The following is a 27,984-nucleotide window of genomic DNA, read 5'->3' on the forward strand; positions in this document are numbered from 1 at the left end:
TTCTGGACAAAGCCAAATCAATTATTGATTAATCACCAACTACTCCAGTTTTGTTTAGTTTTAGACCATGGTAGTCCGATCTCTGCACATACAGGAGGGTAGAAACAGCATGCATACCTGAATATCCTGTAGCTGGGACTCCACTGCAGAGCAGTCTTTTGTTGCCTTGATGGACTTGCTCTCCACATCGTTCAAAACGCAGTTCACATTTTCCAGTTCAGACTGTGGACAAGAGGACAACATCTGAACCACTGAACAGAAACAACACATTATCTGCTTGGGGTTCAGTTCGGTGAACTAATACTCAGAATTAGCATTGTTATCACATAAAGGTCATCTTTTACTGAGCACAGATGTGATGAGGAGCACAGACGGCAGCAATCATGCATGTAATAGTTCTTGGTGCAAACAACACAGACAAAACAACAAGAAAACCCTCAAAGTGTTTTTAGGAATTGTACCTGCGTTTTTGCCAGTTTCTCAGCCAGCTCCATTCTCTGGCGCTCACTCTCTGTGTGTTTGAGCAGCAGCTCCTGGACCTGGGCTTCAGCCTTCTTCCTGCGATGCTCGGACTCCCCCTTACCCTGCGACAGCGACTGCAATTCGATGGAGAGCTCATTCCTCTCAGACTCCAGAGCCTGCTTGGCTTTCTCCATGGACACTTTGTTCTGCAGGGAAGGGCAAGTGTTAATTATATTTGTGACTGCAGAAACATTGTGTTATAAGGAGATAATAATTATTAGTTGGATAAAGGATCATAAATAAATTGTATTTTTAAAATAAAAAATACATTTTAATTACCCTTTTGGCCTGCTCCAGCTGCTCATTGAGCTCATCGAAGGCCTGACTGTGTTTCTGTCTCATCTCACCCAGCTGCTGCTCGTGAACTTTCGCTTCTTCATCCAGAGTCTTTTTCAGATGTGCCACCTCTGTCTCTCGCTTGGACCTGAACAGGGATAACAGAGGTTAAACTGCTTGTGTTGAGACTCAAAATAATGCCATGTAACGTAATGGGTGGCGGTTATAGTCAATCCTAGACCAGTATCACTACCTTAGTTCTTGCTGAGCAGCGGTGGAGTCCAGAGTGTCCTCCAGCTCTGTCTTGAGGGCCTCCAGCTCTTCTCCCAGATCCCTGCGGTGTTTCTCTGCCTTGGCTCGAGCCTGCCTCTCCAGCTCCAGATCCTCCTGCAGTTCAGAGAGCTGAGCCTCCAGCTCACGGATCTTTTTCTGGGCCATGTTCTTATGCGCAGCCTCCTCCTCGATCCTTAAGGGAGAAGCAGGTCAGCAAGAATGAGTACATGGAGCAGAAGGTGTGGAATATAATCTCAACCTATCATCCTTCCATCATCCATTTGATTCCAATAACCTATTGCCTGATGGACTATAGGAGTAAGGGGGTAACAATGACAATCAATTACACATACAGACCTGGCCAAGGCTGCCTGGAGTTCTTCCTCCTTCTTAGCTAGTTGGGCACGGAGCTCAGCGATCTGGGCTTGCAGCTCAGCGATCTGGTCGTGTATCTCAGTGAAGTCACCCTCCAGCTTGCGTCGGTTCTTTTCCACCTCCTGACGCCCCTTCTCCTCCCTGCGCAGGCGGTCTGACAGTAGAAAAAAGAACAAATTACGAAATTATAGGGAGGGGAAAAAATTATGAAAGTTGGAAACTGCAATGACACCTTGTCCTTTTTAGGACCACTGGGATCTATAGTGGCATTCAAATAAGTGACTTTGTCTTCGTTGTGTTCTCCTACCCTCCAGGTCTGTGATCATGGCCTCGTGTTTGGTCTTGAGTTTCTGCAGGCTCTTGGATTTCTCCTCCTCCTCCGCCAGGTTGGTGGTGAACTCAGAGATCCTCTCTTCCATCAACTTCTTCTCCTGTATTCACAAATTAAAACAAGTTTGCAGAAAGAGTTAAATCGAGCACAGTAGTAGTCACCATCTTAGTTAATTCTTATTACATCAAAAAGAACAAGCAATCACTGCTATATTTGATCCATCGCCATGTCAGTCCTGGTGATTAGAGTGGTTTTCATCCTAACCTTATTCAGTTTATTGTTCTGGTCATCTAGAACCATAACATCCTCTTCTATCTTCTTCATCTTGGCCTCCATGGTGACCTTCTCTAGCTGAAGCTTCTGTCTGGCTGCCTCCTCCTCATCCAGCTGCTGCTCCAAGTCCTGTGTACAGATAGAAGACATCAGGGTTGGTAGGTCAAATCAGTAGTAAATCCGTATAGTGTTTATACACCCACAGATTTAAATATGTATGCCTTGTATTGTGATTGAACCTTTCCTACTTACTCCAATATTTTGCTGCATCTTCTTTTTCTCTGTCAAGAGTTGAGCGGCACGCTCTTCCTCCTCCTCCACACGACCCTCCAGGTCATGGAGGAACTCCTCCAGCTCCTGCTTCTTGGCAGCCAGACGGGCTCTCATCTCCTCCGCCTCAGCACAGAGTTCTGTTTCTGCCTGAAGCTGCTCCTGCAGGGCCATCTTCTCGGCAGCCAGCTGCAAGCAGATGATGCAAAAAGGTGATTTTAATATCTTGCACAACTAACTAAAATAGAGGAGAAACAGTGCTTGCATGACATTAAGACCAAGCATCCTCCTCCATCCATCAATGAATTTGACATGAAGGACAAGGTGCCAATTTCCTGGCGTGGCACAGAAAATTTACTTAATTGAGACTGTGGTTTATGAAAGTTTACCTGCTGCTGTTTTTCCTCCATTTCCTGCAGTTGCTGCTCGGCATACAAATGCTTCTCCTTCACTTTATGTAGCTCTTCATCCTTAGCCAGCATTTCTTCCTCCTGCCTGCTGACTTGCAGCAAAGGCTTCACCTGAGGACAAAATGTTGGAAATAATGGGAATAAGAAAAGACGAAAAGGAAAAAGCAGGCATGGCTCTGAAATTAAATTAACTAAACTGTTAAGATATTTTAGGAGTTCACCTTGGTGAAGAGCCTCCACCACTGCCAGTTCCTGAGTTTAAGATAAGCGGCACAGTTCCTCTGGATCACCTTCATTGCAGTTAGTTGCTGCTGTCTCTTGGCAAAAGCCCTTCAAAGCAAGAACAGACAGACTCAGACGACTGTATTTCATATTACCATGAAATTCAATGCAACCAAGATAAACTGAAATAAGACACTTATGTTGGACATCAATGAAGTTATTGTGATATTTTGCTAAGCTGTACAATTAACCTGAGTCAATTTCTTATAATGGCACTAGGGAAAATAAAGGTTGAGATGCAGGAAAAGTCATGCTCGTGTCAAAGTTTTATCTCAAACTACGCTCCCATATATTTTTTCAGGAGCTACTAGGATCCTAATAACAGTGGAGTCACATAAAGCAGGGATCATCTCTTCTTACTTGCGAGCCACGTAGCCTCTGCACCAGGCCTGGAAACTGATGATGATGTCTGTGATCTTCATGTCCCTCTCCTCCTCCAGGTGAGCGAGGACTCCTGCTCTGAAGAACACTTTACTCTGACCGATCCGGTACAGGTTAGGATCCAGCTCCAGGCTTTTGATCTGACAGCACAGGAAACACACCGATCAGTCGCACTGCAGAGGGGCTGGATATTGTGGATCTTGGCTAGAATTCTGTAGACAAGCTTACCATGAGCACACAGGCCTGCTTTCCATCCATGAAGCCCTTGGGGATGGCGTTGGGAGTGAGGATTTCGTACCTTGAAGAGGGATATTTGATAGGATTTTATTTTTTCTGAAACAAACCAGACAGAGCAAGATGTAGTGGGAAAAATGTTATTCTGTTACCTCTGTCTGAACTCCTGGAAGACGATGCGATTGGGGAAGCCCTGTCTGCAGATACGGATCCCCTCCAAGACACCATTGCACCTCAGCTGATCCAGAACCAGGTGGGGGTCCAGTTTACCAGCCTAAAAGGGGAACGTTTACTGATCATTGTGGCAAAAAAGACAAAGACCAAAACATTCTATGATCTTCAGAACCAGAGCTGCAAGAACCTTCCCCAGAAACAGGGAACCTTTGAGGAACTCTGTAAACTTCCACCGCAGGTTTCTGGGGACATTATTTGATCACCCAAACAGTCCCTGCTCATGTGGTAGTACTTTCTAAAGAGGTGTGGCTTTCAGCAATGCACATTTCTGATTGGTTAAGTACTCACAGCATTTTATTTCAGCCAATATTTTTAAAAGTCTGCAGCTGCAAACCAGTTTGTTTTTTGTTGATTGTGCTTTGGCACATTGACATGGAGTTACAAAAGTAAGCAGATGGACCAAGGCCAATTGTTGTTGTACAGTCACATGCAAAAAAACTACTTTTAAAAACAGACGATTTTTCATGTCAGCGGACTGATATACCTAATCTTGCTAAGTCTTTAAACTGTGGTAGAAATGCAGACAACAACGGGCAGAAGGAACCATTTAATTCCCCAAACTATCATAAAGAAACTAAATTTTGTCCCTAGGTCTTTCAGTGCAAACACACGGGTTTAGCTCCTCAAAAAGGATTTTGGTCTGGTGGGAAAATTCCTGCAGTGGAAAGGCTAATGGATAATTTCTCCAATACCTTTTTCTCATGGTTGGGGATGATACAGCGAACAAAGTTAGGGTTTGTGTTCCTCAAAGTGGCCATGAGCTTGGACAGCTGCTCCTTGTACAGCTGGCCCACGGTGCGGAACATGCCCTTGCGGGTCTTAAAGGCACCGGGCATCTCGGACATGCCAGACACCTTGTCCAGACCCACAATGCGGTCCACTGAAAGAAGTGAGAAAAATAGAGAAGAGAGACATTAGGTACGAAGCCAGCGGGTTTTCATTTTATAATTTGAAAATTCAACCAGGTAAACTCAATCCAAATGCATGTCACAAGGAGTAATGAATATGACCATTGTCTCTCCACTTCCTCGTGGTTATTACACACCAGGAGAGGGTAGAGGCAATTCATACAACCAGGACCAGTGAAACACCACACAAACACCAAGTGAATGGGGAGGGAAACAGGAGTCGGTAGGATGACGGAGTGGAGTCACAAAAAGCCAGTGAAGCGTGGAGAGATTACACACCATTATGAAAAATAAAAAAATCTATGCAGTGAGTAGAGTCTATTAGCACTGCCAGTCTGTCGTTCTGAGTGGAAACTATGTGTGTAGGTTCAATTAAATATGTGTGTCAGGAAAGTGACAAACTTTGGCAGTTGCAGTGGGCATGTATTTCTGTGGTGATAAAAAAACCAAACCAAACCCATGCAGTATATACCCATTGCTGCAGTACCCATGACCAACACCAGGAGTCCCCAAACAACACTATTACACAGAGGGAAAGAAAGGAGAGTTCAATGACAGAGCATCAAGTGGTAAGACACCCAGGAGATTGTGTTACTGCACAAACAGCTGCTTAGACATAGATACAAGTGACAAAATCCTTATCTTTGGAAAGTTTAAACACAAGTTGGAACATTAGGAGAAATTGATGGACAGCAAAGAGGTTTCATGGTGAAAATAATGTGTGGACAGATGGTAGGAATGACAGGGAAAGGCTAAATGAAAAAAGAAACCTGTTCACCTGAGTCTGAGTGAAGAATAGGAAAACGCTGATAAAAATAGGCTCTCTGACAATTCTGTACCTCTGAGACCCAGTGAAAGAAAAAATAAGACAGAGAAAAAGGGGCCATACAGAGGAAGAAATGGATGGAAACAACAATTGGGTTTTGAGAAGGTAAAAACAAAGGTCCACACACCAGACAGTAAAAGAGAAAGAAAGAACTATGAAACGTAAAAAAGGAACAGGAAAGCCAACATGAAATATATTCGAACTTAAAGCACCGCCACTGGAGAAGCAGCAGTGATTCCTGGGTTAACACAACAAAGTTAACATCTGCCTCAACTCACCATCCTTCCACAGCTCAGAGACAAACTTGTCAGTGGACAGGTTGAGCAGTGTTGCCACGTTGTCATTCAAGGGGTCCATGTTCTTCATCAGCCACTCGTCAGCCTTGTAGTCCACCTGAGAAGAAACATCAGGCAGGCAGCGTTAAGTAACTTTCTTAGACTCGTACCTGTAGGAAATTATTATGAAGAGGAGAGCTACACAAACAGGCATCAGAAATGCTTCAAAGACATTGCATCATAATGAACTCGGCATTTTTACCTTGCCAGCATAATGGATGATACAGAAGTCTGCTTCATCCTTCAGTTTTTTAGGCTTGAAGAACTTTGGGTGAGTGCCCTGCTCCTGGAGCACCTTCTCCACAAAGCTCTTGTCTGTTGCTTTGGGGAACCAACACTCCTCATCCAGCAGAGCCAGGATACCAGGGGGACTGGCCTGCACACAGAAAGGAGAGTGCAAGTCTCAGTGCATGAAATACTACAGCTCTGCAGTAGTGGAAGAACAAGTTCAAGTCCAAAAATAACACTTAATGTTCGGTAATGCAGAGAAATTAACAGGTGAGTAAGATTTTCAAACTCACAGGTTTCTCAATGAGTTCGATGCAGGGCTGCAGATCCAGGCCGAAGTCAATGAAGCTCCACTCGATACCCTCCCTTTGGTACTCTTCCTGCTCCAGGATGAACATGGTGTGGTTGAAGAGCTGCTGCAGCTTCTCATTGGTGTAATTGATACACAGCTGCTCAAATGAGTTCAGCTGGGGGAAACAAGAGAAAAAATGGTGAAGAACACTGTTGATCAACAGCAGAAATAAAAACATGGAAGAGATTTTAAATGCTTTTTAATACGTATTTGTATGTACATACTACTTTTCTGATCTTATTTACCTCAAAGATCTCAAAGCCAGCGATATCTAGGATGCCGATGAAGGAGGCTCCCTGTCTCTTGGTCTTGTCCAGAGCTTTGTTGATCCTCATGACGAGCCAACGGAACATCCTTTCATATGTGGCCTTTGCCAGGGCCTCCACAGCAAACTCTGCCTGCTCCTGGGTCTGGGCCTTCTGGACGTAGTCTCTGCCCACTTTGATCCTGGGCGACAGGATAGCCCTGGTGAACTCTGTGACATTCATGCCCATAAGGTGGCACACCTTCTGGGCAGCTGTTGCAAAGGAGATAGGACAAAGTAAGTAAGCAACACAGGAATTTGTCAAGTTGTTAGTCAAAGAGGGGAGAAGGATATCAATGATACTTGAGATATAACTGAAGGATCATCAACGACTTGTGAAGGGTCTGACTTACCGGTGTTGTCAGGCATGGAGGCCTGGTCTGTGTGGCGCTCCTTCTTGAAGTTCATGTTCCCTAGCTGTAGCACAGAGGACACCACCTTCAACATGCCTGCACAAAAAGAACAAACCGGAAGATAAACATGGTCAATGTGGCACTGGCACTAGAAAGTAAGCAAAGGCAAAGATGTTTTAAAGTAATTTTCCGTTTTACCAATCTGCTCATCCTCTGGGATACTCATGATCTTCATGGCTTCCAAGGTCTCTGTAAAGAGGTCCTTGTCCTGCTGCCCAGGAATTGTGACATTCCCGTTGGAAAGGAAGCGGTAGTTGTTGTAATTTTCAAGGAGGAGTTCATCTGAGAGAAAAGAGAAATCAGGAGTTACAAATCTTCACAGGAAGCATCTCTGTAAGACTTCAGAATAAAATACAAATGATCATTAATATTCAGTCTGTCCTTAAACAGAGTGTTTTGTAATATGTTGCTTACTGCGCAGTTTATCCCCAGCTCCTGTGAGCATGTAGTAGAAGACATGAAAGGTCCTCTCATCTTTGGCCTGCCGAATGGCACGGGATTTCTCCAACAGGTCTAGTCATCAATCTGTTAAGGACAAGTTTTCTGATACTATCATGAATATATACACTCGTTTGTAGTGAGACACTGCCAAATTCCTTGAAATGTCTTCAAATTAAGGGTGCTACGATTGATCGAGCGCCAATCGTTATCGGCAGATATGCATTGTAAAAAGTTTTATCTGTGGTCTCTATAGAGCCCGATCAGATAAACATACGAGAGGGTTTCTTCTTTTCACTGCTAAAATGTCACACACACACACTCACACTATACAGCACTCTGCTGCTCACTGGGTGCTAGCAGTTCACTAGCTATCCTCCTGCCACTATCACTACAGATTTTCAATGCCCTCTTGGTTTAACCAGTGCAATATATTCGTGAGGACCGTGTCAGCCAGCTCTTTGTGACTGAGGGAATAGATGGACCAGTACTGTGAACAATTCTCGTAACATAAGGAGTCACACTGAGAGGCCAGCCAGTGTGTAACTAGCCTACTGCTGACACAGCACTGTGGAGAGAGATCACTATGGTAACAGCATGAGAAGACGTGCGCCGCTATAATCAGGGTAGTTAGAAGTAGTCAGTTTAATTTATCATTTGGGATTGTCTGTTTACATATTTGTCATCCCGAGTGGGGGGGACAGCGTAACGCTGGTTGTTTTGAGCCTGCGTTATGTATGAGCAGGCTCAAGTTCTTTTGGAGCATCCACTTTCAGTATGAGCGCTAATAGCAAATGCAGTGGTGCTAAACACAGCAGAACTGCTCAGAGGAACATGAAGAGTTAAACTGAACTGCAGTTAAATGTGACAACACAAGAAGTCACAGAAAATAAATTTACTGAAGTACCTTTCTAGTGTCTGTAAATCCAAACTCAAAGTACTTTCACCTACAAACTGCACTCAGGGAACCAAGTACAAGCAGGGACCAGGTGGTGGAGTAGTGGCTTCAGGGCACAAAGACCTCAGTGCCAAGACTGGAATCTTTCCTAAATTCTGTGTCCCATTTCATTTTTTAAATTCAGTTTTTTTTTTTTTTACAGTTTAGAGATAACTTTTCATTTCGTTTTGAACCCATTTCTTTGAGTCAATATCAATTAAATATAATCACTTCCTCAACATTTTAATGATGATTTTACTATGTCACTAATAACTAACAGCTATAGATGACAAAGTGAAAAAACATGATTGGTATCAGCCAAAACTGCTTCCACTGATTGGCCCCAAAAATCCTGATCGGAGCACCCTTACTACAAATCAAAAGAGAAGCAAAGACAGTGTGAAGGATACAAGTTTCGATATTGGCACCAACGATGTAACCATTGACGTCGAAGTTGATCCTGATGAATTTTCCCTAAAGGGGGAAATAAAAAACAGTTTTTAAGAAAAAGGTATGTGCCACATTCCAGTTGGAAAACAGGCTGGTAATAAGACATCTGAATCAGAAGATGTAGCACCAAGTCTTACAAATCTGGAAGAGTTGTCGTTTTTGACCGTCTTGGCATTTCCGAAGGCTTCTAGGATGGGGTTAGCCTGCAGCAGCTGCTTCTCCAGCTCTCCCTGGTGGAAATGAAGAGAACAGCAAGGCAACATATAAAGTACACTTTCCATTAAATCCAGATAGCTCTCAGCCATGGATTCAGATCTAACAAAACCTTAATTGCTGGAGAGTAATTCACTGTGATGGATCATGAGAACATCTTATCATGTTCTGCTATTCATTGACTTCATTGTAAGAAACATATTAGTTAGCTTCTTTTTTAATAAATATGCTGACATAGTGGTTCATCAGTTTTAATTTACCCATGGTATACTTACGTCTGAGGAGAAGAGAACATGGAGTGTACAAAACATTGAAACAAAAAGCGATTAAAAATAGGAGGGATACCATAAACACGCACCAGCAGTACACACAAACACACAAATCAAGCTTTTCCCCCACACATTATGTAATGTTAGTGCCCGAATATGCAAACACCCAGAGACCCTGTGACCCTCATCAGTAACCCATCACCTGTTACCCAGAGAAGAATTATACAGTGAATCCAGAGCACAAAAAGAAACAAACAGTCATCTCAGCTTCAATATAACTAAATTTCAACCTGTTCTGGCCTTCAGTGAAGTTTCTGCACTTACACAGTACACACACCATGTGGCCTATTCTTTTACCCATTTGGCTGACGATCACTCATATCCATCAAGCAAAAACATAGGACGACATCAGCTAAAATCCAAAAGCTACCGCTCCATTGATTAATAAATATAGTAGAAGTAACACGTTGGAGTGGGCAGAGAATTAAATCAAACAATGACATTATACTGTACAAATGTTTGTTAGAAGCCTATGAGCGGATTTCTGAGCAACAGTGTGGGCTCGCTGACTGGACTACTATTCTTTCACAGAACCTCTTAATAAAATACTGTCAAAAAAACAATTACATAATTATATGACATTTACTATACAGGAGATTTTAATGCGTCTGTCTGGAGCGTATTGAATTATGTCTGCAATTACAAATTGACTGGCCAAGCAAAATTTTAATGCAGAAAAAAAAAAAGCAGAAACTTAAGACTCGGGTGCACGCACAGAGTAGCGATACAAATTATGAAAAATTCAACCAGACAAATATATAAATAGATCTATCAGACCAAACAGTGCTGTGTTTTTCCAGCAAAGACCCCTCCCTCTTATCCTACCATTGTCTGGCTGAATTTTTCACAGGAACACATACGGCTGCCACTGATCTGCAAACAAACTTCCTCCACACTTCCTATTGGCTGGCAAGACATGTCACCTCTGCCCTTAATACAAAGTGACTCCCGCAACAGTGCGCTCCAGCGAGGGGAAAGGGAGGGGGGATGAGGGGGTGAGGGTGGACGAGGAAGGTGATGACAGAAGCAGGTGGGGGAGGAAGAGTGCATGGAGGGAGGGAGTTAACTCACATGTGACAGGATCGAGCTGTTCTGTTGATGGGAAGAGAGAAATACAACAACCTCAAAAAGGGATGATAGATGTGGTTTTCATCAAACCCCACCGTCACATCTATCATAGAGCTGGCAGACGAGATAACAGTAGTGCAGGTTTTCCAGCAGAGTCTGACGTAATGCTTGACTGCTAGATGATAGACTGAGTTTTATTTCTCATGAGGACATGCAGTAAAATCAGCAAATCCAAATACATCACAGATGAAGTAAGGCCTCTGGTCTATATAAATTGTCAGTGCCAGAATCCTTTAAATCTACAGTACTGTGTTTCTGTGCCTGTAGGGCCGTTATCTTGACTGCCACCCCTTTTCCTTTGGTGGCAGCTCTTTTCTGTGGCAGCTGTACCACAGAGGAACTTGTCTACTGCAGAAAAAAGCAGCTTGAATACAACAATGTGATGATGATGATTAATAGTCATGAATATGATCACAGTCAAAATAAAAAAGTAGTTGATCGAGTGTGCAAAGAGGGAAGGGATGTGTCGCTCCTGTAGGACAAAAGCACTGGAGGAATGAAGGTACTGTGTCTCACTTGAAAATGAATTAACAGCAGGAGTTGAAGTGAGAGATGGAGGGATGAAGTCAGAAGATACAGTGAATGACTTTGAGGATGTAGAAGAGTATTGGGAGAAAGGTTTGAAGGATGAACTGTGTGGATGAGGGGCAGGACTGACCTGATCTTTCTTGGTCTTGTGAGAGGAGGCCACATGAGCCAGATACTGGATCACTTTCTTGGTGTTCTCTGTCTTACCAGCACCAGACTCTCCTCTGAGACAAACAGAGAAAAATATAAAGAGTTTAGAGATAGACTGTCTAAATAGAGAGTATGACAAAATAAAAATAATCCAATTAATGTTAATTGCTAGTCTAGTGTGTTATGTGATGTCTATGTGGATTTGTAACTCACGTGCAAAGAATGGACTGGTCTTCACGATCTGCAAGAGAAGACATGCAAAAGTTACAGTACCTCTGCAGAACCACAATGCTCCATATTCTAAATGAGCATATGTTATCATCATAGTGCATACAGGAAGAACATTGGCCACAGACAGGAAGTCAATATCCGGCTTCCTGTGACGGGAATGAGGTGCTGCTGTGGGTTGCTGACTAACTGGCTAATCACCCATCGCCTCCCTCAATGTTGTCTGAACACTTTGCTATAGCCAAACATGGAGAAAAAGAGTACCAATGGGACAGGGGGAGTTGTTTGAGTGGTGTGCATGACAGACACCACAGCTCAGCACATGAAGAAAAAAGTGAGCTGGATTTCCAACCCAAGAGAACATACAGGAGGTGGGCTAAAGAAACACATTACAATACAATAGCCAAGCAGGAAATACCAAGTAGGTGCTCGTAATGTTCAAAAAACACCGCATATTTATGTAGTGTGGCAAGGGTAAAAGCCTGAAAAAAGGCAAGGTGACGTTTGCCAAACACAGGAAATCTGCATTAGCAAAGGAAGAAGAGCCCTTAAAAGGATGTTTTTCTGACAGTCACTGGAAACTAGATTCTTAAAAATTAATTGAGCTGCATCAGTCTCAAGAATAATTAAGAAATTTGAGCTTAACAAAACAAGTCTATTGCAGATTGTTCTACACATGTCCTGAATATCCTTCCAAAGAATGTGACAAATAAATTGTATACAAGACACACATGCCCCATTTAAAAAAAACAAACCCTTCTGAGCTAGAATTGAGAGCGTCCGGTATTTTCTGAGACCAGTGGGGAAAGTTACTTATATGAAATGCTCTGCTGGCAACAAAACCATTATTCTGCAGCAATTGGTCCCAACTGTGTTCTACTTGAAGGCCCAAACTCTGTATACAAGCGTCTCTCGTGCACCTCATTTATATTTTTACAGAGCGTAATGATACAAATAAACTTCCAGCATTACTGTATGTATGAGTACAACCTAGTCTCTTAGGAGCCTTATACTTTATAGCTCTGTGTGGCACCACTCGAGCACAGTAGCTTCATTGACAATAGATTCTTAAGGGACCCATGTTACAAGCTTGGGAATGCTAAAATAACTCTGGCAATGAAAAAACTTCATCATGTGGGCCAGCAAACTGTGGATTTCACTTTCTTATTTCCTTCTAATGTTCTCATGCAGCAGTAACAGTTTTAGTTTTACGGCATAGTCAGCGACTTACCCTGCATCATGCTTCTGTACGATGTGTCAGTGATGGCGTAGATGTGAGGCGGCATTTCATGCCTCTTCTTGCCCTTGTACATGTCAACAATCTCCTCTGAGTAGATGGGCAGGTTCTTGTAGGGGTTTATGACGACACAGAAGAGACCAGAGTATGTCTGCAGGACAGATAGGTGGTATTTAAAACAAGCTAAATTTGAACATGGAACGAGAAGAAGTGAAGGTACCAGTCGAGGAGGAGGGTTTTGGGTTGAAAAGGGATGGATTAAATGATTTTAGGCCAAATCCCAGAGACTGGACATAAGGGGTGGGCAATCAGACCAAAAAATAATAATAATCATTGGTCTCAACCGCTGTATAGGATATAATCTATCAATTGCTTTGTTGCTGGCTATAACTCACATTTCGTTATTTACAATATGTCACCCAAGGAAGAGCCATATAAAGAAATTTGCCTTATCAGCATAGTAATCTAGTTGGCTACATCAACATTGGTTATTTCCTGTAGTGCAGATCTGCCTGTTAATGAAGTTATGGTACGTTTGGAAACGGAAGTAAGAGGACGATACGATTCTGTCCACAATTTGCCAGAAAAGTAGATCTAGCACAATCTAAAATCATCAGATAGCCCACCCCTACATAAGGTGATTTGTTTGTCCCCATTCAATGTGCAGAGCAGAATTAGGATCATGGACTTGGGTACTGGTCATTTCATATACTAATGTGCAATAGTTTCCTCTTAAAATTAGCTTCTTTATAAAATAATGAAGTTGTACTCGGCACAAATTCATTTGATTAAGGCTTTCCCATCCCCCATCAACACTGAGCTGGATGTTTCTCAGGAACTTTCATTTGTTACCCTCCTATATTATGTAATCTGAACCCCGCCCTGCTGCAAGTTTAAGCTGATGATTGACCTTGGCAATGTAAAACTACAGCTACTTGACAGCTCAACTGAGTCATATCTCAGATCTACATGGGAGAATTATCTTGTCTGCTTTGAGGCCAACATTAAAATCCTTCTGCATTCTTTTCTATAAGCTCTACTAAATCACTTTGTGTATCTGGACTCAGTTCTCCTTCAACCGTAACTTCTGACTTTTCTCTGTGCTGCATTCCTGTGCTGCCCTCCAACATCTCTGTACTGGGCATATCTCCCTCTGTTGTACACCAGCTCTCCTTTGAGACAGGGTCAACATAATGACTACAGAGACCTGGAGGCACTCTAACCAACCGTAGCCTGGATCCCTGGAGGGAGCGGTTCCACTCTGTTGATGTGACCCGGTCACACCACAGAGTCAAAGACACCAAATCACTCCCAGCCCAGCACATGGGGATAAATAACATTAATTATGGCCGCAGTAATAGCAGTTACAGCACGATTTACATTCCATGTCCATCTGTGCAAAAACTGGACTCCCCTCCCTCCCTCCCTCCCTCCCTCCCTCCCTCCATCTCCCAACTCCCTTTCTTCACATCTCTCACACTCTGGACTGCATTGTTCCCTGGAGCGTCCTGTTTACAAGATAACTCCAAACACAGAGAGAACAGAGAGCAAACAAGACTGGAGAGACCGAGGGGAAGAGAGTGTAGAAAAAGACAACTTGCATACCATGAGTACTAGTTTGGGACTATGTTCACTTTCTTTGCAGTGACAATTTGCACACAATGGGTTGACTAAAACAATGGGGCTTGATGAGATAATTAGAGGGTTGGACAGGGAGATAAATTGGTTTGGAGACTGGCCATGGCAGATTGTTTTCTATAAGCCAGTGGGGATTTTAAAACAATTGAAAAGAAAAAAGCCTTAATCTTGCCAACTGGACCATGTTTTCCTGAAAATTGTTTGGAGGACAAGCACACCAATAAAACAGAAGCAACACAATGCCAGAAAGTGTGACAGATCCATTTTATATTTAAAATTTCAATAAAGACTCAAATAAACATCCCTTACTGAAACCATAACCGTGAATGAAACTAAAATTAGGCCCATTAAATTTCAGCATGATGAAAGGTACATTACATCTGTGACTGCATCATACTCACATATATGAGACCAGAGTAGTATCTCTCCTTCAGGTTGTGCAGCACAGAGGCCTCGTTCAGGCAGGTGAGCTCAGCCATGTCCTCGACCTTGCTGAACTTGGGCGGGTTCATCTTCTGGATGTCATCCTTGTTCACCCTGATCTTCTTCCCAGAGTCTGCCAGCTCGACCACACATTCGTCGCCGCGCTCCTCCTTCACGGAGCCGGCCTCGAAGCCCAGGCGCTCTGAGGGTACCCATACCAGCTTCTTGGTTGCCCAGTCAGCCTGTGCCAATGGGTTGTTGACCAGATTGCGGTCCACGTACAGGAACTTGTCTGCGGCGGACATGGTGGCTGTTTAAGAGAGAGAAGAAGATTGTTTGTGGTTAGTGATGCCAAACTGAAAAAACTATTGAGGTCAGTAACCCAAACATCATAGCAAATATAAACCCATACACATTAATCCCACTGAAATCAATTATAGTTAGTTAATTAGAATTACGTCTAAATAATATCTGGCAGAAAGAAAGGCAGGGGGTTGCGTAAAAAAGACTTCCTTTACAGGACCAGACCTTTGCTACCCTTCCTTCTTCACATGCAATCTCTGAGGAATGCAAAGGTCACCGCTGACGGGATGTACGACAGGAAGAGTCAGCTCCAGTTAGGTCGGCTTGACATAAAACACAACCATGTTTCTTGGCTAACTGCTGTGAATAGTCCATCCATAATACCATCTAGGTGACAGGGGAGAAACTTTTGCCTAAGATCACAGAGATTTAAGCTGATCTCCCAGCAGAGGTGCCTCCAGTTTGGCTATAGGGGTCCTACAAACACAACCGTCTGTCTGCTGGTGGGAAGCCTGTGGGGGAACATGTCCTTGTCGTCTTTCCTAGTGGTTGGTGTGAGAATCTGTTAAGAAGGAGGTGAAGGGGAGTTGCCTATGGATGATTCCATAGAGATATCTTAAATCTCTGCATGACTTATGGTTGTTACCATTCAGATAGTTCCAGAGAACAAACCTGGTGACCAAATCATGAAACAAAAGCCCCTTTTGTGAATTTTACAGATCATCTGAAGCAGAAAAAAAGCCACATAAGATAAGGAGCAAGTTTTGTTTGAGGACATTTTTTGTAGTTCAAGCCTTGACTTGAGTCGTCAAGTTCTTGTAGTAGTTTACTGTTTCTAGCATTGTCATTTTAGTGATGTCTCTAATGTTTCTTGGCAATTCATCCTGGCACCTTTGCATGTCTTGAAAAAGGCAATAAATGATTGACATCTTTTGCAGACCAAAAAATATAAGTTAGTAGCAAATTTGCAAACAGCTGTTAAGAAAGTCAACATGCTAGGCACTTAAAACGATTTAAGTAACGACTGCAGTTATTATGCACTTTGAGTACTGTCTTCAAACAATGTGTTTCTCATTGTTTTGTTGCAAGGAGTGATGAGCAGAACTAAGTGGGAGGATAATTGTCAAACTAGATGTAGCTTCCCATAAAATTTGTAGTAATCCAAAACAAATGTTTGTCATTAAGTGCTATGAGCAGAAGTTTAATATCAAATATGACCGTGTGAAGGCATATAGACAACAAGCTTTGCACAAGCTGCTCTTGCTTTACTACACCTCTGACATTTCATAAATAACATCTTCTTGCCAAGGAGTGCTGCGGTTTTAACCCATATAGAAAGTGACTATACAAGTATAACCAGTATCCAGGAAAGTCAACCTGCCCAGCGAAAGCGAGGGCAGAGAGTCTTGGCACTTAACTGAACATGATGTTCTCTCACTGATACAACGGCACCAGACTTTACCATCTCAATTATCATTCCAGCACAGCAGGACCACCACACCGTTTTCCCAGCACCACCAGGGTAGTTAGCCCCTCTCAATGCTCCCATACATCCAACAGCAACAGAGAGCTGCCCTATGGAGGCTTGTCTGCAAATGCTTTGTTGCTCATATGCAAACACTAGGGAAATCACAGCAGAGGACAAGTTCAGCCTGGTCCAGTATTTATCATCATGTCTGAATTATAATATTAGCTGGAAGTGTTTTATTAGTCCAAGAGGAGTTTTAGATTGGAATTTTATCCAGTGGGACGAGGTTCTGGTGCCAAGTTCTCACGCTCAAAATTATAAAACACTGCTCACACACAACACTGCAAAAAATACTTGCTTACTTAATGCAAGAATAATAGTTTTAAAAAAGGAACATGCATTATCCAGAAGCTTAGCTAAAACATTTTCTCTCCTAAATATATTTTGAGGATTTTTTACTACTTGTATTTTGATACCAATACGTGACCAATACAGGATTTTTGAGGCTGATACCAATATATGGCCATTTGAAAAACCTAAGATATATTGGGTACCAGGAAGTTACTTGCCCTACTATACATATCTTTATCAAATATATCTAGAATCTGTTTATATTGGCCAATATAGGCCTGGCCTAGCTCTGCTTCTGTTTATAAAAGGAATCATTAGACAATAACTTGCAAATTAACTGCACATCATTCCTCAACTGTACTTAAAAAGGTTACAGACCCTTGAGAGTCTTTAGAAAAAAAAAAAGTTTAACAGGGTTATGTCGGTCCTGTCCGTTCCAGCACATTAACCCTGATCCGAGAGAGAGAAAGCAGAGGGAGAGCCATTCTTCTCATGACCCCTGCCTCCCTCCATCCTCTATCAACGCTCTGTCAGGCTGTCCTACAGCCGACGTCCATCACTGCTCAACCCACCGCCAAACTCATCTCTTGTGCACTGAGTCGACCCCATCCCGTAACAGAACGTGGGGCTAATTAGTCATGCTACACCTCTCAGCTGGCTCCAAGCTTCCTCCTCTGCCTTCAGACACCCTCCTCTCCCTCTCCAGAGTCCTAACAGCCCCCTCCCCTTCCCTTCTGTTTATCCAGTCTTTTCAGGGTCGCATTCCTCTCATACTCACCCTTTATCAGGGAGAGACAGCGAGCAAAAGCATTCCACAAATTTCTGTCCTCTGTCCTCTATGCCCCCCCTTACATCTCTCTCAGACCTATTCTCTTGCTTTCTTTCCCTTTTCTGCCCTCCCCTTATTCCCATCACATTGGCAGGTCACATGCGCCTTCAGGGGTTTCATCACTCAGGGGACATCAGCATCAACTCACACTGGAAACAGACCCATAGCTGCATAAATCGAAGAGACCTGAGCACCCTCAGTCCCTTTGTGTATGTGTCAGTATGTTCCCATGCTTCCTTAAAACTCACTTGACCATTACTCACTCCAATACATTTGGATCGGTTGGCCCCACACAAGGCTTAATATGAGCCATGACTGATTATAATCCCTGTTGCTTTGTTGCTTGGCAAAAACAAGAAGTGAAACGGAACAGGCTGAACACACCCAACACTCGGCTGTTGCTTTAGCTTGCCATGTTGTACCATTATACTCAAGATGCAGGGAGACATGATGGCCACCATGAATTCAGCATCTCATACACTTCTAATAAATACAGACACCATCTGTTGCTGTGGTAAAATAGCTTGAGCATGTATTGCTTTAAAAAGTCAGTTCCTCAAGTAGTAATCAGTAATTGTAAACAAAGACCATTCACAAGTGACTGCAGAGCTCATATGTTGCAATACAGAGACAGCCTGATCACATTTTTCTGTGAGCTGCCGACTCAGTTGGACTAGCAAACCAATTATCTTCATTATCAATTAATTAATAATATTTTTTTAGATTCATTGTTTAGTCTACAAAATTTCAGAAAACAGTGAAAAATGCCCAAATAGTCACCCTCAAGATGATTTCAAATATGTTTTTGATAGTCAATTTACTACTTCAGTTCAAAGTTTTAAAAGCTGAAACTGGTAAAAGTTTGGTAACTCTGCTTAAAAAAAAAAACTACATCATTATCAAAATAGTTGCCCATTAATATCCCAATGATCAACAAAGCAGTTCAGCTCCAATTTGGACATTATAGTCAAGTCTGTTGATGTCTGCCTCAATCCCACTCACATGCTTGCCACAGATAACTCTCAGTGACACACTTCAAACTGCCTCTCCAGAGAGTGACATGAGACTAAAATTACTCCAACAGCTATTCTAGTTTGACAAGAGCTGTTCTATATAGAAAGTAGAAAAAAAGAGGAGGGAAAAAGAACTCCCATCAGACAATTTTAGATGAGACTGTTATAGCAAGACATGGATGTTGACTTGACTTTGAGATAAAACAGTGTGCATTAACACTCATCTCACCCCCTAACTTGGCTCAGGTTTCTGCCACTTCCCTGCCAAGTCCTTTGTAATCCTGTAAGAATCAAGGCTTCCCTGACTGCATGTCACTTTGCAACATCGCTCAGCTGTGAAAGCATTCACTATCTATTCTGTTGAGACCCATTTACAATGAGATTAGCTGGTTGAGATATTCACAACAAGGATTACTCATTAATTGAATACGTGACAGTCAGAAGAACACACATTTAACTTGAAACCAATCCTTGGCAAAAATCCCTGAACTTTATGAAGCCTGACTGAGCTACCATTACAGGATTATATTCTAAAAATTCCCAAATGAAATCAGAGTAAGCAGTGTCCTGACAAAGCAACAGCCTACTTGAAAAAGGAAGAGGAACCATAAAATAAATAACACAAGGAAGAGAACGGAGGCCTGTTTTAGAAACCGGCCTCATCACAGAGACCAGAATGTGGTAACAAAAAGGAAGTAAGGCAGCAGCCACGACTTTGAGAAAGAGGTGGAAGAGGGAGGAGGAGAGGAGAGGAAAAGGGAAGAGCTACAGAGCGTCCTTTTCAGTCCCGCTTGTCCTGCTTAGAAAGCAGGTCAACCTTGGTCTATAAAACTGAGGCTATCCATCCATCCATCCATCCATCCATCCATCCGTCAGACTTTCTCTCATTCCTTTCCACCTCACTGACTCTCCCGGAGTTACTGTAAAAACCAGGAGTCGTGACAGCCTCTACCACAGCATGACAAGACCATGTACATTCAAACCCTCCTCCTGCTCCAGCTAAAGGGAACTTATAAACCAGCTGTGCAGTGTTGACCGACACATTGACAGGAATATTATTAGAACATCAGCCAAGTCAATAACCCTCCAACTCCATCCCAGCTAGCTTAGGCCGGGCCAAATCTCCTCGTCCTCAGCTGTCCTGTTCATGCTGTGGATATTCTTTCACACTTTTGTCACTCTTGTCTGTTCGGCTTCAACTGTTTATATTTCCCTTTCCAACAAATACTCCAATGTCTATTTCTAGCGTCAGTCCCTCCTTGGCTTTACCACTTTGATCCCCCTCACAGTCCAGTGATCTACCGACTGCGAGGTTGCTCTCTCACGAAAGTGAGAGTGGGTGCCAAACCGGGACTAAAGAGGTACAGAGTCAGTTAAAATTCCTTATGGGCTCACACGTCGGCTCTCTCCCCCCTTCACCCTCTGTCTCTGAAAGTGGGAAGGGTGGGGCAAGGACATGAGAGGGGAGGAAAGAGGAAATGACAAACTGAGAAAACTATTTTGCCATTTGTGGAACTTGTTGAGTGCGAGTCTTTCAAGGAGGAGGGAAGGTGGTGTTCTCTTGAGCACATGCTGAGTGGCTCGGTGGACCAAGAAGTAAATTAAACCCTTGCTGGAAAATAACCGCACTGCATGACAGATCTACATCACTTTCCACATTACTTTTCACATTCCTGCCACAACCACGATCCAATTTCACTTTCAACAGTAAACTGGCCAATGCCATCTACCATTTACAGCTTGAGGCCCCTACTAGGTCTTACTAAAGCCCTCAGCAATCACCTACTGATGTGCTCCCACAGCCCCATAAAGAACTTAAGTACCTGTTCACCAACACTACCAGTCAAGTATCAAATGTGTACACATGAACTGATCTCAAACTGGATATTATTTAACTATTAATTATGTAAAAGTCAATATAATAGGATACGTTTTAATAATCTTATACGAATGAGGTATTTTTATACCCAACTAGTTGTATCCAGACCTTTGGACCTTCCAGTTTCATCCAAAACAAAATTACAGGTGTGAAACTCTAGACTGGAGCCAGACCTTGATTCATCAAAAAGAGGTGGTCCTGGCCCAGATAAAAGAGAACCTTAGCCCTGTTTGTTTCTATGAAAACATTTTTTGGAGGGTTCCAACTTTCAAACCAATTATAGGAAGTAATGGCAAGCTATCCTCAGCACTGGTATTAGGAAAAACAACACAACAAAAAAGAGCAGCAGAATTCAAACTAATCTCGAGATTGCCTGCCTACAAATTAATCGTTTGCAAGTAAAGAAAGACGCAGCTCTTGTAGATGATAGCTACAGAACATAGATATGGCATGTATAGTTCTTTAGTGCGCCAAATTTGTGTATGTAACAAAAACTTGAACCCTTGGTTTAACTTTCAGCCATGAAAAGGCCTGATGTTTAGGTCAAGTTTGCATACATGCTACTAGTGTCAAAAGCTCAAATTTCCAATAAATTATCCTTTACTTTTCGTTGTTTTATCTATTATTTCAACTGTTTAAACTTCCCTGCTAACTTGCCACCTCGTTCTCACATTCTTTGTATACTAGTATACAAAGTGGCTGAGGTAGCCCACAGCCATTCCACATACCCACTTGGGTGCACAGTACCCTTGTTTGGGAATCACTGGCTGACACAACTGCTTCAACTGACACTAAACCGTGAAAGTATCAAGTTTTTAGCTCGATGTTTGACAATCTTTATAATGACCGTTTAAGGCCTACCTACTGTATCAAGAAGTTAGACCCACTGAACAATTAACTTAAATGACAGGGAGGACAAATAAGTGGAAATAGGGCGTTGGTCTGATAAGCACATCATTTCAGGGTCATAGAACAAATTCCACATCTATCATTCAAACAGCTATCGGATTACAACAGTGAATGCACAATTGACTGGTTCTTTGACAAAACAGAGCAGTTGCTGCACCAGTTTGCCCTTTTACGAAAACACCCAGGCAGTATTGACCATTAGATAAATAGATAGGTGGTTACGTAAGCCTTTTAACTGACGGTGAAAGAATGTGGAGGGGAGTTAAGATACACATTTCAGTTCGTCAGCAATACTTTTTTCTGTGGAATGCTGCACTGGCACAGCCAAGTCTTTTATTTCAGACAGACCCAGTGAAGAAAAGCTGCTATTACTACTTCACTTTATCCTATCACCAGACAGCCCTCCCAAATTTAACCTTAAGGATTATCGTGTGGCTTGTTTCAGCTCTATCACTTGTTATCTCTGGTAAGGGCACTCCCTTCGAGTCCCTCACAGACAACACAAAGTTATCTTATTTAAACAATCATCTTGTCAAACAATGCAGTCACTGCTGAAAACTGGTGTGCAATACAAACTTAGACTGACATGACTAAAAAATGTCCAATGGGAGACAGAAGGTAGCTAATTTCAAAGTTCTCGGTGCAAAAGTGAGTTTGAAGTGTTGCACACTGCCTGAAGTACTAACCACTTCTCTATGGAGTCAGACACGCCAGGTGTCTAGCTCACACACACCCAGCCATGGACAATCTATTTGTTGACATGTACAATAATACAACTGTGCTTTAGAGTAAGTACATAGCTTAACTTGACATTTGCATAACCTGTTTTGAGTCAAATGCATTGCATGCATTGACTTTTAAGAACATCACTACAAAGACTGGCACCTAGAATAACCTTAAAAAAACTTTTCTACAAGGAAGTTGCATAGGAAAATGGACAGCCAAGTGCTGAGTATCACCTAATCATTAAACTGGCACTCTAAGAGAGGGCTGGAGTAGCTCAGTAATCTCTGATCCAGCATTACCTCATCATTTATGCCATAAAACAGAATGCAGTATTATGTACTGAGTCACAAGCAATAGTCCAAGTCAGAGCACAACCATTTCCTGGTATTGTTCTACTCTATTGAAACCTTACAGGTGCGTGCTGTGAGAGGGAGGATGAGGAAAGGACGGGGTAGTGGCAAAAAACACAAGAAGAGGAAAGGGGGCAGGGGAGGTAAAATGAAGGCAAACAGACAGGGAACAGAGATCACCAAGAAAGGTCTGATGAGAAGACTGACACAATGAGGGAATGTAAGAGAACAAAACAGCAGTGAAAGGAAACCCACAGCAGACACTACTGCAGTGCAGATATATCCTTGTGCCCAGTCTGTTCAACCATTCTGACTGAGGCAACTTAATTATGCCGTTCATGTCAACCAGAAGGAATATGTTTGGTCGGAACAAAAATAGACGAGACAGCCAAGAGAAAAAAAATGAAAGAACAGAATTAAAGGCCAGCATTAGTGATATATGGCACAATGTACAGACGGCACAAACAGTTTGTATGCAAGCTGAAGTCTGTTGAGTTTGATACAGTCTGCTTTATGAAATAAAGAAACACAAATTATGTCTGTTTCTGAAAGTGACTTTCTAGCAGTGCACTGCAGACTATGAGAAACCATATAACAACATACTGAGAAGTAGCATGATCAGCTCTGCCATGGTTAATGGAGAATCTGAACAGTCTCCTCTCAGACTGGAATGTTTTGCCTGCATGAATGAATATCAGCTGACTGTGTAGGAAAGTAGGATATGCATGAGACTTTTGTGCCCTACTGATCATCAACTAAATCTATTGTTGAACTATTACTAGAAAATACATGAGTAATGTACTAATAAACAAGAACTGGTTAAGTCCAGCTGACAACCTCCTTTTCAGCTCTTAAGACATGTGAACAAATTGTATATTAATCAAGGAGTTTGCTCAGACTATGGTTGCAATTAATGAGATTTTCTATTGTTGATCAAGTCTTCTAAATCTTTTCTTTTTAAAATTGATTTCTTAATACATAAACGCCACATACAAAATTGTGAAAAACATCCACAATTTATTATTTATTTACTAAATAATAATGTTTTTGCCCAACCAACAGTCAAAAACTCAAAGATATTTCATGAACAATCATTTAAAGACTAGGCAACCAGAAAACATTCACATTTGAGAAGCTGGAGGCAGTACATTTTTAACATCTTTGCTGAACAAAATGACCAACAGTTAATGGACTATCAAAACAGCTGCTGAATAATTAATAACAATAGCTGAATAAGCTTTTTGGAGCTGTTCCAGCCTGTTGTATCCTGCGTTTCCCCTTCTCTTAGCCTGACAATCTGAGTTCAAGGAAATAATTGAGCCTATTGATGCAGTTCAGGTCACGCACACAACAGATAAAGATTAGAAATACGTCACATTTGTTAACAAAACCGTGAGATAACTTTGGGTTGCAGTGTGCCAAACTGTGTCATACTGCCCTCCCCACGGTGCAATCTCATTTGCAACTAAAGCGGGGGGGCCTGCGAGTAATCTGTCTCAGCCAGGATGACCGTCCTTCAATGAAATCCAAACATCCACAGGCATGTTCACTCAGACTGTATCATTTTGAGAAGATTTGTGCACACAAGCTCCCTGTTCACTTTCTAAGATGTCTGTGTGTAATTTTGTCTACCCTACAGTACATAACTCTCCCAGGGGGCCACGAGCCTGGACATTGCTGACACAGAATGATGGAATGTAACGACCTCTGTAGGGGGGCTCCACAACAACACAGAAACTGGCAATAAGTGAGAAAAAATGGGCCTCTAGAGAATCTGTTGCACAATGCATTGCCAGAAATCATGACTCAAATGAAATAAGACAAAGTGACATACTAGACGTGTCATGATGTGCCCCTTTAGGGCTGCGTATTACATCTTTCACAAGCTGCAGAGAAAAATCACTGGCACTGCTCTGTGAAAGAGTAGGTGAGACTTCTTTAGAAACATCAGCATGACAGATGGCTTTGAATCAAGCTAAATAGGCCTACATGCACACACCTGTTTGTTTATTACATGCAACAACTGCGATTACCATTTATTCATGAGTTGCACAACCATTTCTGTGCTTGAGTATCAAAAATTATTAATGTGGTTAACTCACACTGTGGTTTAATAGCTTTTTGGCAGGAAACAGCTGAATACAAAGTATGGTTCTGATTACTACAAATGAGAGCAACGAGGTGCCGCTCTCACTCTCTCTGAGACCACTAACACTTTGAGCAACAAGAAGCAGGTTTGGGTGAAAGAACGTCAGAGTTTTTGGGGGCTTCGATGCCCACTCTGACTTGAGGTTAGTTTCATGCACAATTTCTTTGCAGATACTCAGCCAACTTGCCATACTTAAAATCAGTAGTGCGTGCAAGCATACCAGAGTGTGTTTGCTTCCCATAGTGCAAACACAATGATGTGCCATCTAACAGAGCAAACACAAATTGTACAGACAGAGCACAACACTAGTGTAAGTGCACAATGACACGACACAGTCAGGCCTAACGAGACAGTCGATCTGAAGACAGTCCAAAAATTTTGGTCTGAGATTTGCATGTGGGAATTTAAATATCAAGTGTGATGCTATGACATAGGCATTTGTATTCGGCTACAAACATACAAGTTATCTACCTAGATGTTACCTGACGTCTTTCTTAATCTATACACTTCACTCCATCTCCTAACTTATTAAACTCAACATTTACTCACTTTATTTACCTGATATTGTTATCATGTTTCTTCATATTGTAATTTTGCATTTGCTACTTGCATACTGCATATTACATATACAGCATTAGTTTATGCCTGTCCATTCTGGAAGAGGGATCCTCCTCTGCAGATCTTCATGAAGTTTCTCCTTGTTTACTCTGTTGAAGGTTTTTTGTGGAATTTAACTTTATCTGAATAGAGAGGCTAAGATTCAAGGGTGTCTTGTGTTTTATAGTTTATGAGGCCCACTGAGCCAAATGTTTTACTTTGGACTGTATAAATAAAATGTTCTTAACTTGGCTTGATATTGATATATCCCATAAAAACGCCATGGAAAATTCTCTTGTAGCCTCGCCGATGTTCATCACAGTACACTGCACTGTAATTAGAAGACAAACCTGGTCATTTTCAGCTTGCGTTCTTGTGTATTTCAGGAATCATTGCGGCTAAAATGAGGCTAATTGATATAACAACCAATGCCTATTTACCTCTTTAAAATGCTCTCTCCTCTTTCCGTTATCAGAATCTGTCAAAACTGTTTTTCTGTACAATACTCCCTGGGGTTGGAGTAAATTGCAAGCCAAACTTGAGCCATTCAAGTGCCAAATCCTAAATGTGTTGTGTGCAGAATAAAAATGTTTTAAATGGTCTCACCCTCTTCCTTTATATGTCTCAGGTCCTGTGTACTGAATATTAAACATTTTATGTGACTCTTATTTATTCCAGGGGTTCTAAAACTTTTCATGTCAATGATCCTCACAATGGATACACATTAGACCACAGATGCCCAGTTTCAGAAGAATCTGTCTTAAGTATTTCCCTCATTTCCTTTAAAGACTTCATAGCCATACAATGATCATACTAGAGTCACTATAAATTATAATGACGAACCTCAATTCTTTCCATGTTGTTTCAACTTCCCAAAAATGTGACACATAAAATATTCTATTCCTACTTGTGTTCGGGACCTCTTGCAGCTCAGTCAAGGACCCCTGTTGGTCCACACACCCCAGTTTGAAAATCACAGATATATGCTATACAATAATTTACCAGGTATCTTTTAAAAAGGAGATTTATCTGAAGTTACTTGATGGTGACTTAGTTAGGCATGTGTAATTAAATAAACGTTGCATGTTTAATATCCCATATTATAATTACTGATAAATACTGATGTACTGAACTTCTAATATCCATATAACTCAAACTCAAAATTTTGTCCCATCAAGGAGGCTCATCTACAGCAGGTCGGAGGAAAGCTATAGTGAAGATAATCGACTATGTCCTCCAGTGAACTAAATCACAGTCAAATGTATTCCTTGTTTGCCGGGGGCCCCTTGAAAAACCCTCAAGGGCCCCTGTGTGCCAGCAGCACGGCTATAAAGAAATACAGAACGAGTGCACATGCAGATGACATGGTTCAGTGAGGTTGAGCTGGTCGCGCGGCGGAAAAGCACAGCGCCGTTTTTCTTTTTTCTGTCCACCGGTGAACCGCTGACGTCATGCCGCCAGCCAGACATGACTGGCCACACACAGCGTCTGTTTCTGACCGCTACAAACCGAAAAGTTCAACCAAACCACAAATAAATGATACATTTCCAGGTGACCCGGACGGAGCCGGTGTTACATGTAGTCTGAAGTCACTTTTCTTGCATTTCCATCCCACTTGAGCTCAAACTCTTCACCGGCCTTTTTTCCTGCAACTCATTCAAGCGAATCACTTCCTGCCCCTACCGTTATGGCTTTTAGCTTCTCCGCCAACTGCCACAATGCTGATGCTGTATTTGACGGTCACGGTCCTACACATCACACACATGAACTAGTATTTAAAGTTTGAGAGCAGTAATATACGTACTGGGTTAATTTAACCTCGGTTTAAATCTGGTAATTAGCTCTCACTCCACCCACCGCGGTTGCTGAAGTTGCAGCCGTGAACTAGCGGCCGTGCTTCCTGGTTCAGTGCACTTGCTGGAGTGACGGGCGGATTGAATGAGTTATGAAAGGAGTACATAGAGAAAGCATGGCGGACAAAAGTGTACAAGATGGAAATATTACCTGCTCTTTGGGTGCAGTACGCCTTTCAGAGGGGTTGCTAACAATAACCGGGTGGCTCAGTCAGCGTCGCCGTGAGTCAAACTTCTTTTCCTGTCGACAGCAGCTTCGCAGAGACTTCGGGCTAAACTACAGCTCTCGCTTCCTCCCTCTCTTTCTCTAGTTCAGTCACTCTTTCTATCTGTTTTTTTCTCTCCCCTTCTTCCTTCTGCCCTCCCTCCTCCACTGGCTGCTCACTGGTTCGCGTAATTTCAGTCAGTGCGTAGCCAGCGGGAGCCGGGGTGCGGTCCAGGACGAGGCGGGTCCAGCCTGTATGTACCGCTTCTCTAAACCAATCCCAGCCGCGCTTTGATAATCCGCACACTTCGGACCAATCACGTTCTCCTAAAGATGTGCCTAACTGGAGGGGTGACGGCCACTGGGCAGGGCGAAACGCGCAGAAAGAACTGAACTTGAAAGAGTTGGGAGGAGGGAGGGAGGGGA

The 27,984-nt window shown here is 42.4% G+C and overlaps 1 protein-coding gene across 2 annotated transcripts in view; it reads right to left on the minus strand.

Annotated features, from left to right (window-relative positions):
- LOC311268206 (myosin-9-like) overlaps nucleotides 1–27,776 on the minus strand; it is a 33,517-nt gene extending 5,741 nt beyond the window's left edge. The window contains exons 1-29 of one of the 2 annotated variants that reach the window (XM_084371678.1): nucleotides 27,505–27,776; nucleotides 14,905–15,236; nucleotides 12,860–13,016; nucleotides 11,614–11,641; nucleotides 11,381–11,474; nucleotides 10,666–10,686; nucleotides 9,190–9,282; nucleotides 9,013–9,076; nucleotides 7,642–7,740; nucleotides 7,366–7,509; nucleotides 7,168–7,263; nucleotides 6,756–7,027; nucleotides 6,452–6,625; nucleotides 6,133–6,306; nucleotides 5,874–5,988; nucleotides 4,554–4,741; nucleotides 3,780–3,901; nucleotides 3,622–3,691; nucleotides 3,373–3,533; nucleotides 2,952–3,060; nucleotides 2,710–2,841; nucleotides 2,303–2,509; nucleotides 2,042–2,179; nucleotides 1,754–1,877; nucleotides 1,429–1,600; nucleotides 1,052–1,264; nucleotides 802–946; nucleotides 462–668; nucleotides 118–222 (exon numbers count right to left, since the gene is read on the minus strand). In XM_084371678.1, the coding sequence (XP_084227804.1) occupies nucleotides 118–222; nucleotides 462–668; nucleotides 802–946; nucleotides 1,052–1,264; nucleotides 1,429–1,600; nucleotides 1,754–1,877; nucleotides 2,042–2,179; nucleotides 2,303–2,509; nucleotides 2,710–2,841; nucleotides 2,952–3,060; nucleotides 3,373–3,533; nucleotides 3,622–3,691; nucleotides 3,780–3,901; nucleotides 4,554–4,741; nucleotides 5,874–5,988; nucleotides 6,133–6,306; nucleotides 6,452–6,625; nucleotides 6,756–7,027; nucleotides 7,168–7,263; nucleotides 7,366–7,509; nucleotides 7,642–7,740; nucleotides 9,013–9,076; nucleotides 9,190–9,282; nucleotides 10,666–10,686; nucleotides 11,381–11,474; nucleotides 11,614–11,641; nucleotides 12,860–13,016; nucleotides 14,905–15,231 (3,951 nt within the window). In that variant the 5' untranslated portion in view covers nucleotides 15,232–15,236; nucleotides 27,505–27,776. The remainder of the gene's footprint in view (nucleotides 1–117; nucleotides 223–461; nucleotides 669–801; nucleotides 947–1,051; nucleotides 1,265–1,428; nucleotides 1,601–1,753; nucleotides 1,878–2,041; nucleotides 2,180–2,302; nucleotides 2,510–2,709; nucleotides 2,842–2,951; nucleotides 3,061–3,372; nucleotides 3,534–3,621; nucleotides 3,692–3,779; nucleotides 3,902–4,553; nucleotides 4,742–5,873; nucleotides 5,989–6,132; nucleotides 6,307–6,451; nucleotides 6,626–6,755; nucleotides 7,028–7,167; nucleotides 7,264–7,365; nucleotides 7,510–7,641; nucleotides 7,741–9,012; nucleotides 9,077–9,189; nucleotides 9,283–10,665; nucleotides 10,687–11,380; nucleotides 11,475–11,613; nucleotides 11,642–12,859; nucleotides 13,017–14,904; nucleotides 15,237–27,504) is intronic. The other variant, XM_084371679.1, reaches the window with a different exon arrangement.
- Nucleotides 27,777–27,984: the final 208 nt, after the last annotated feature.

Source organism: Pagrus pagrus (genome assembly GCF_965226575.1).
Source record: "Pagrus pagrus genome assembly, chromosome: 13".
Taxonomy (NCBI): Eukaryota; Metazoa; Chordata; class Actinopteri; order Spariformes; family Sparidae; genus Pagrus; species Pagrus pagrus.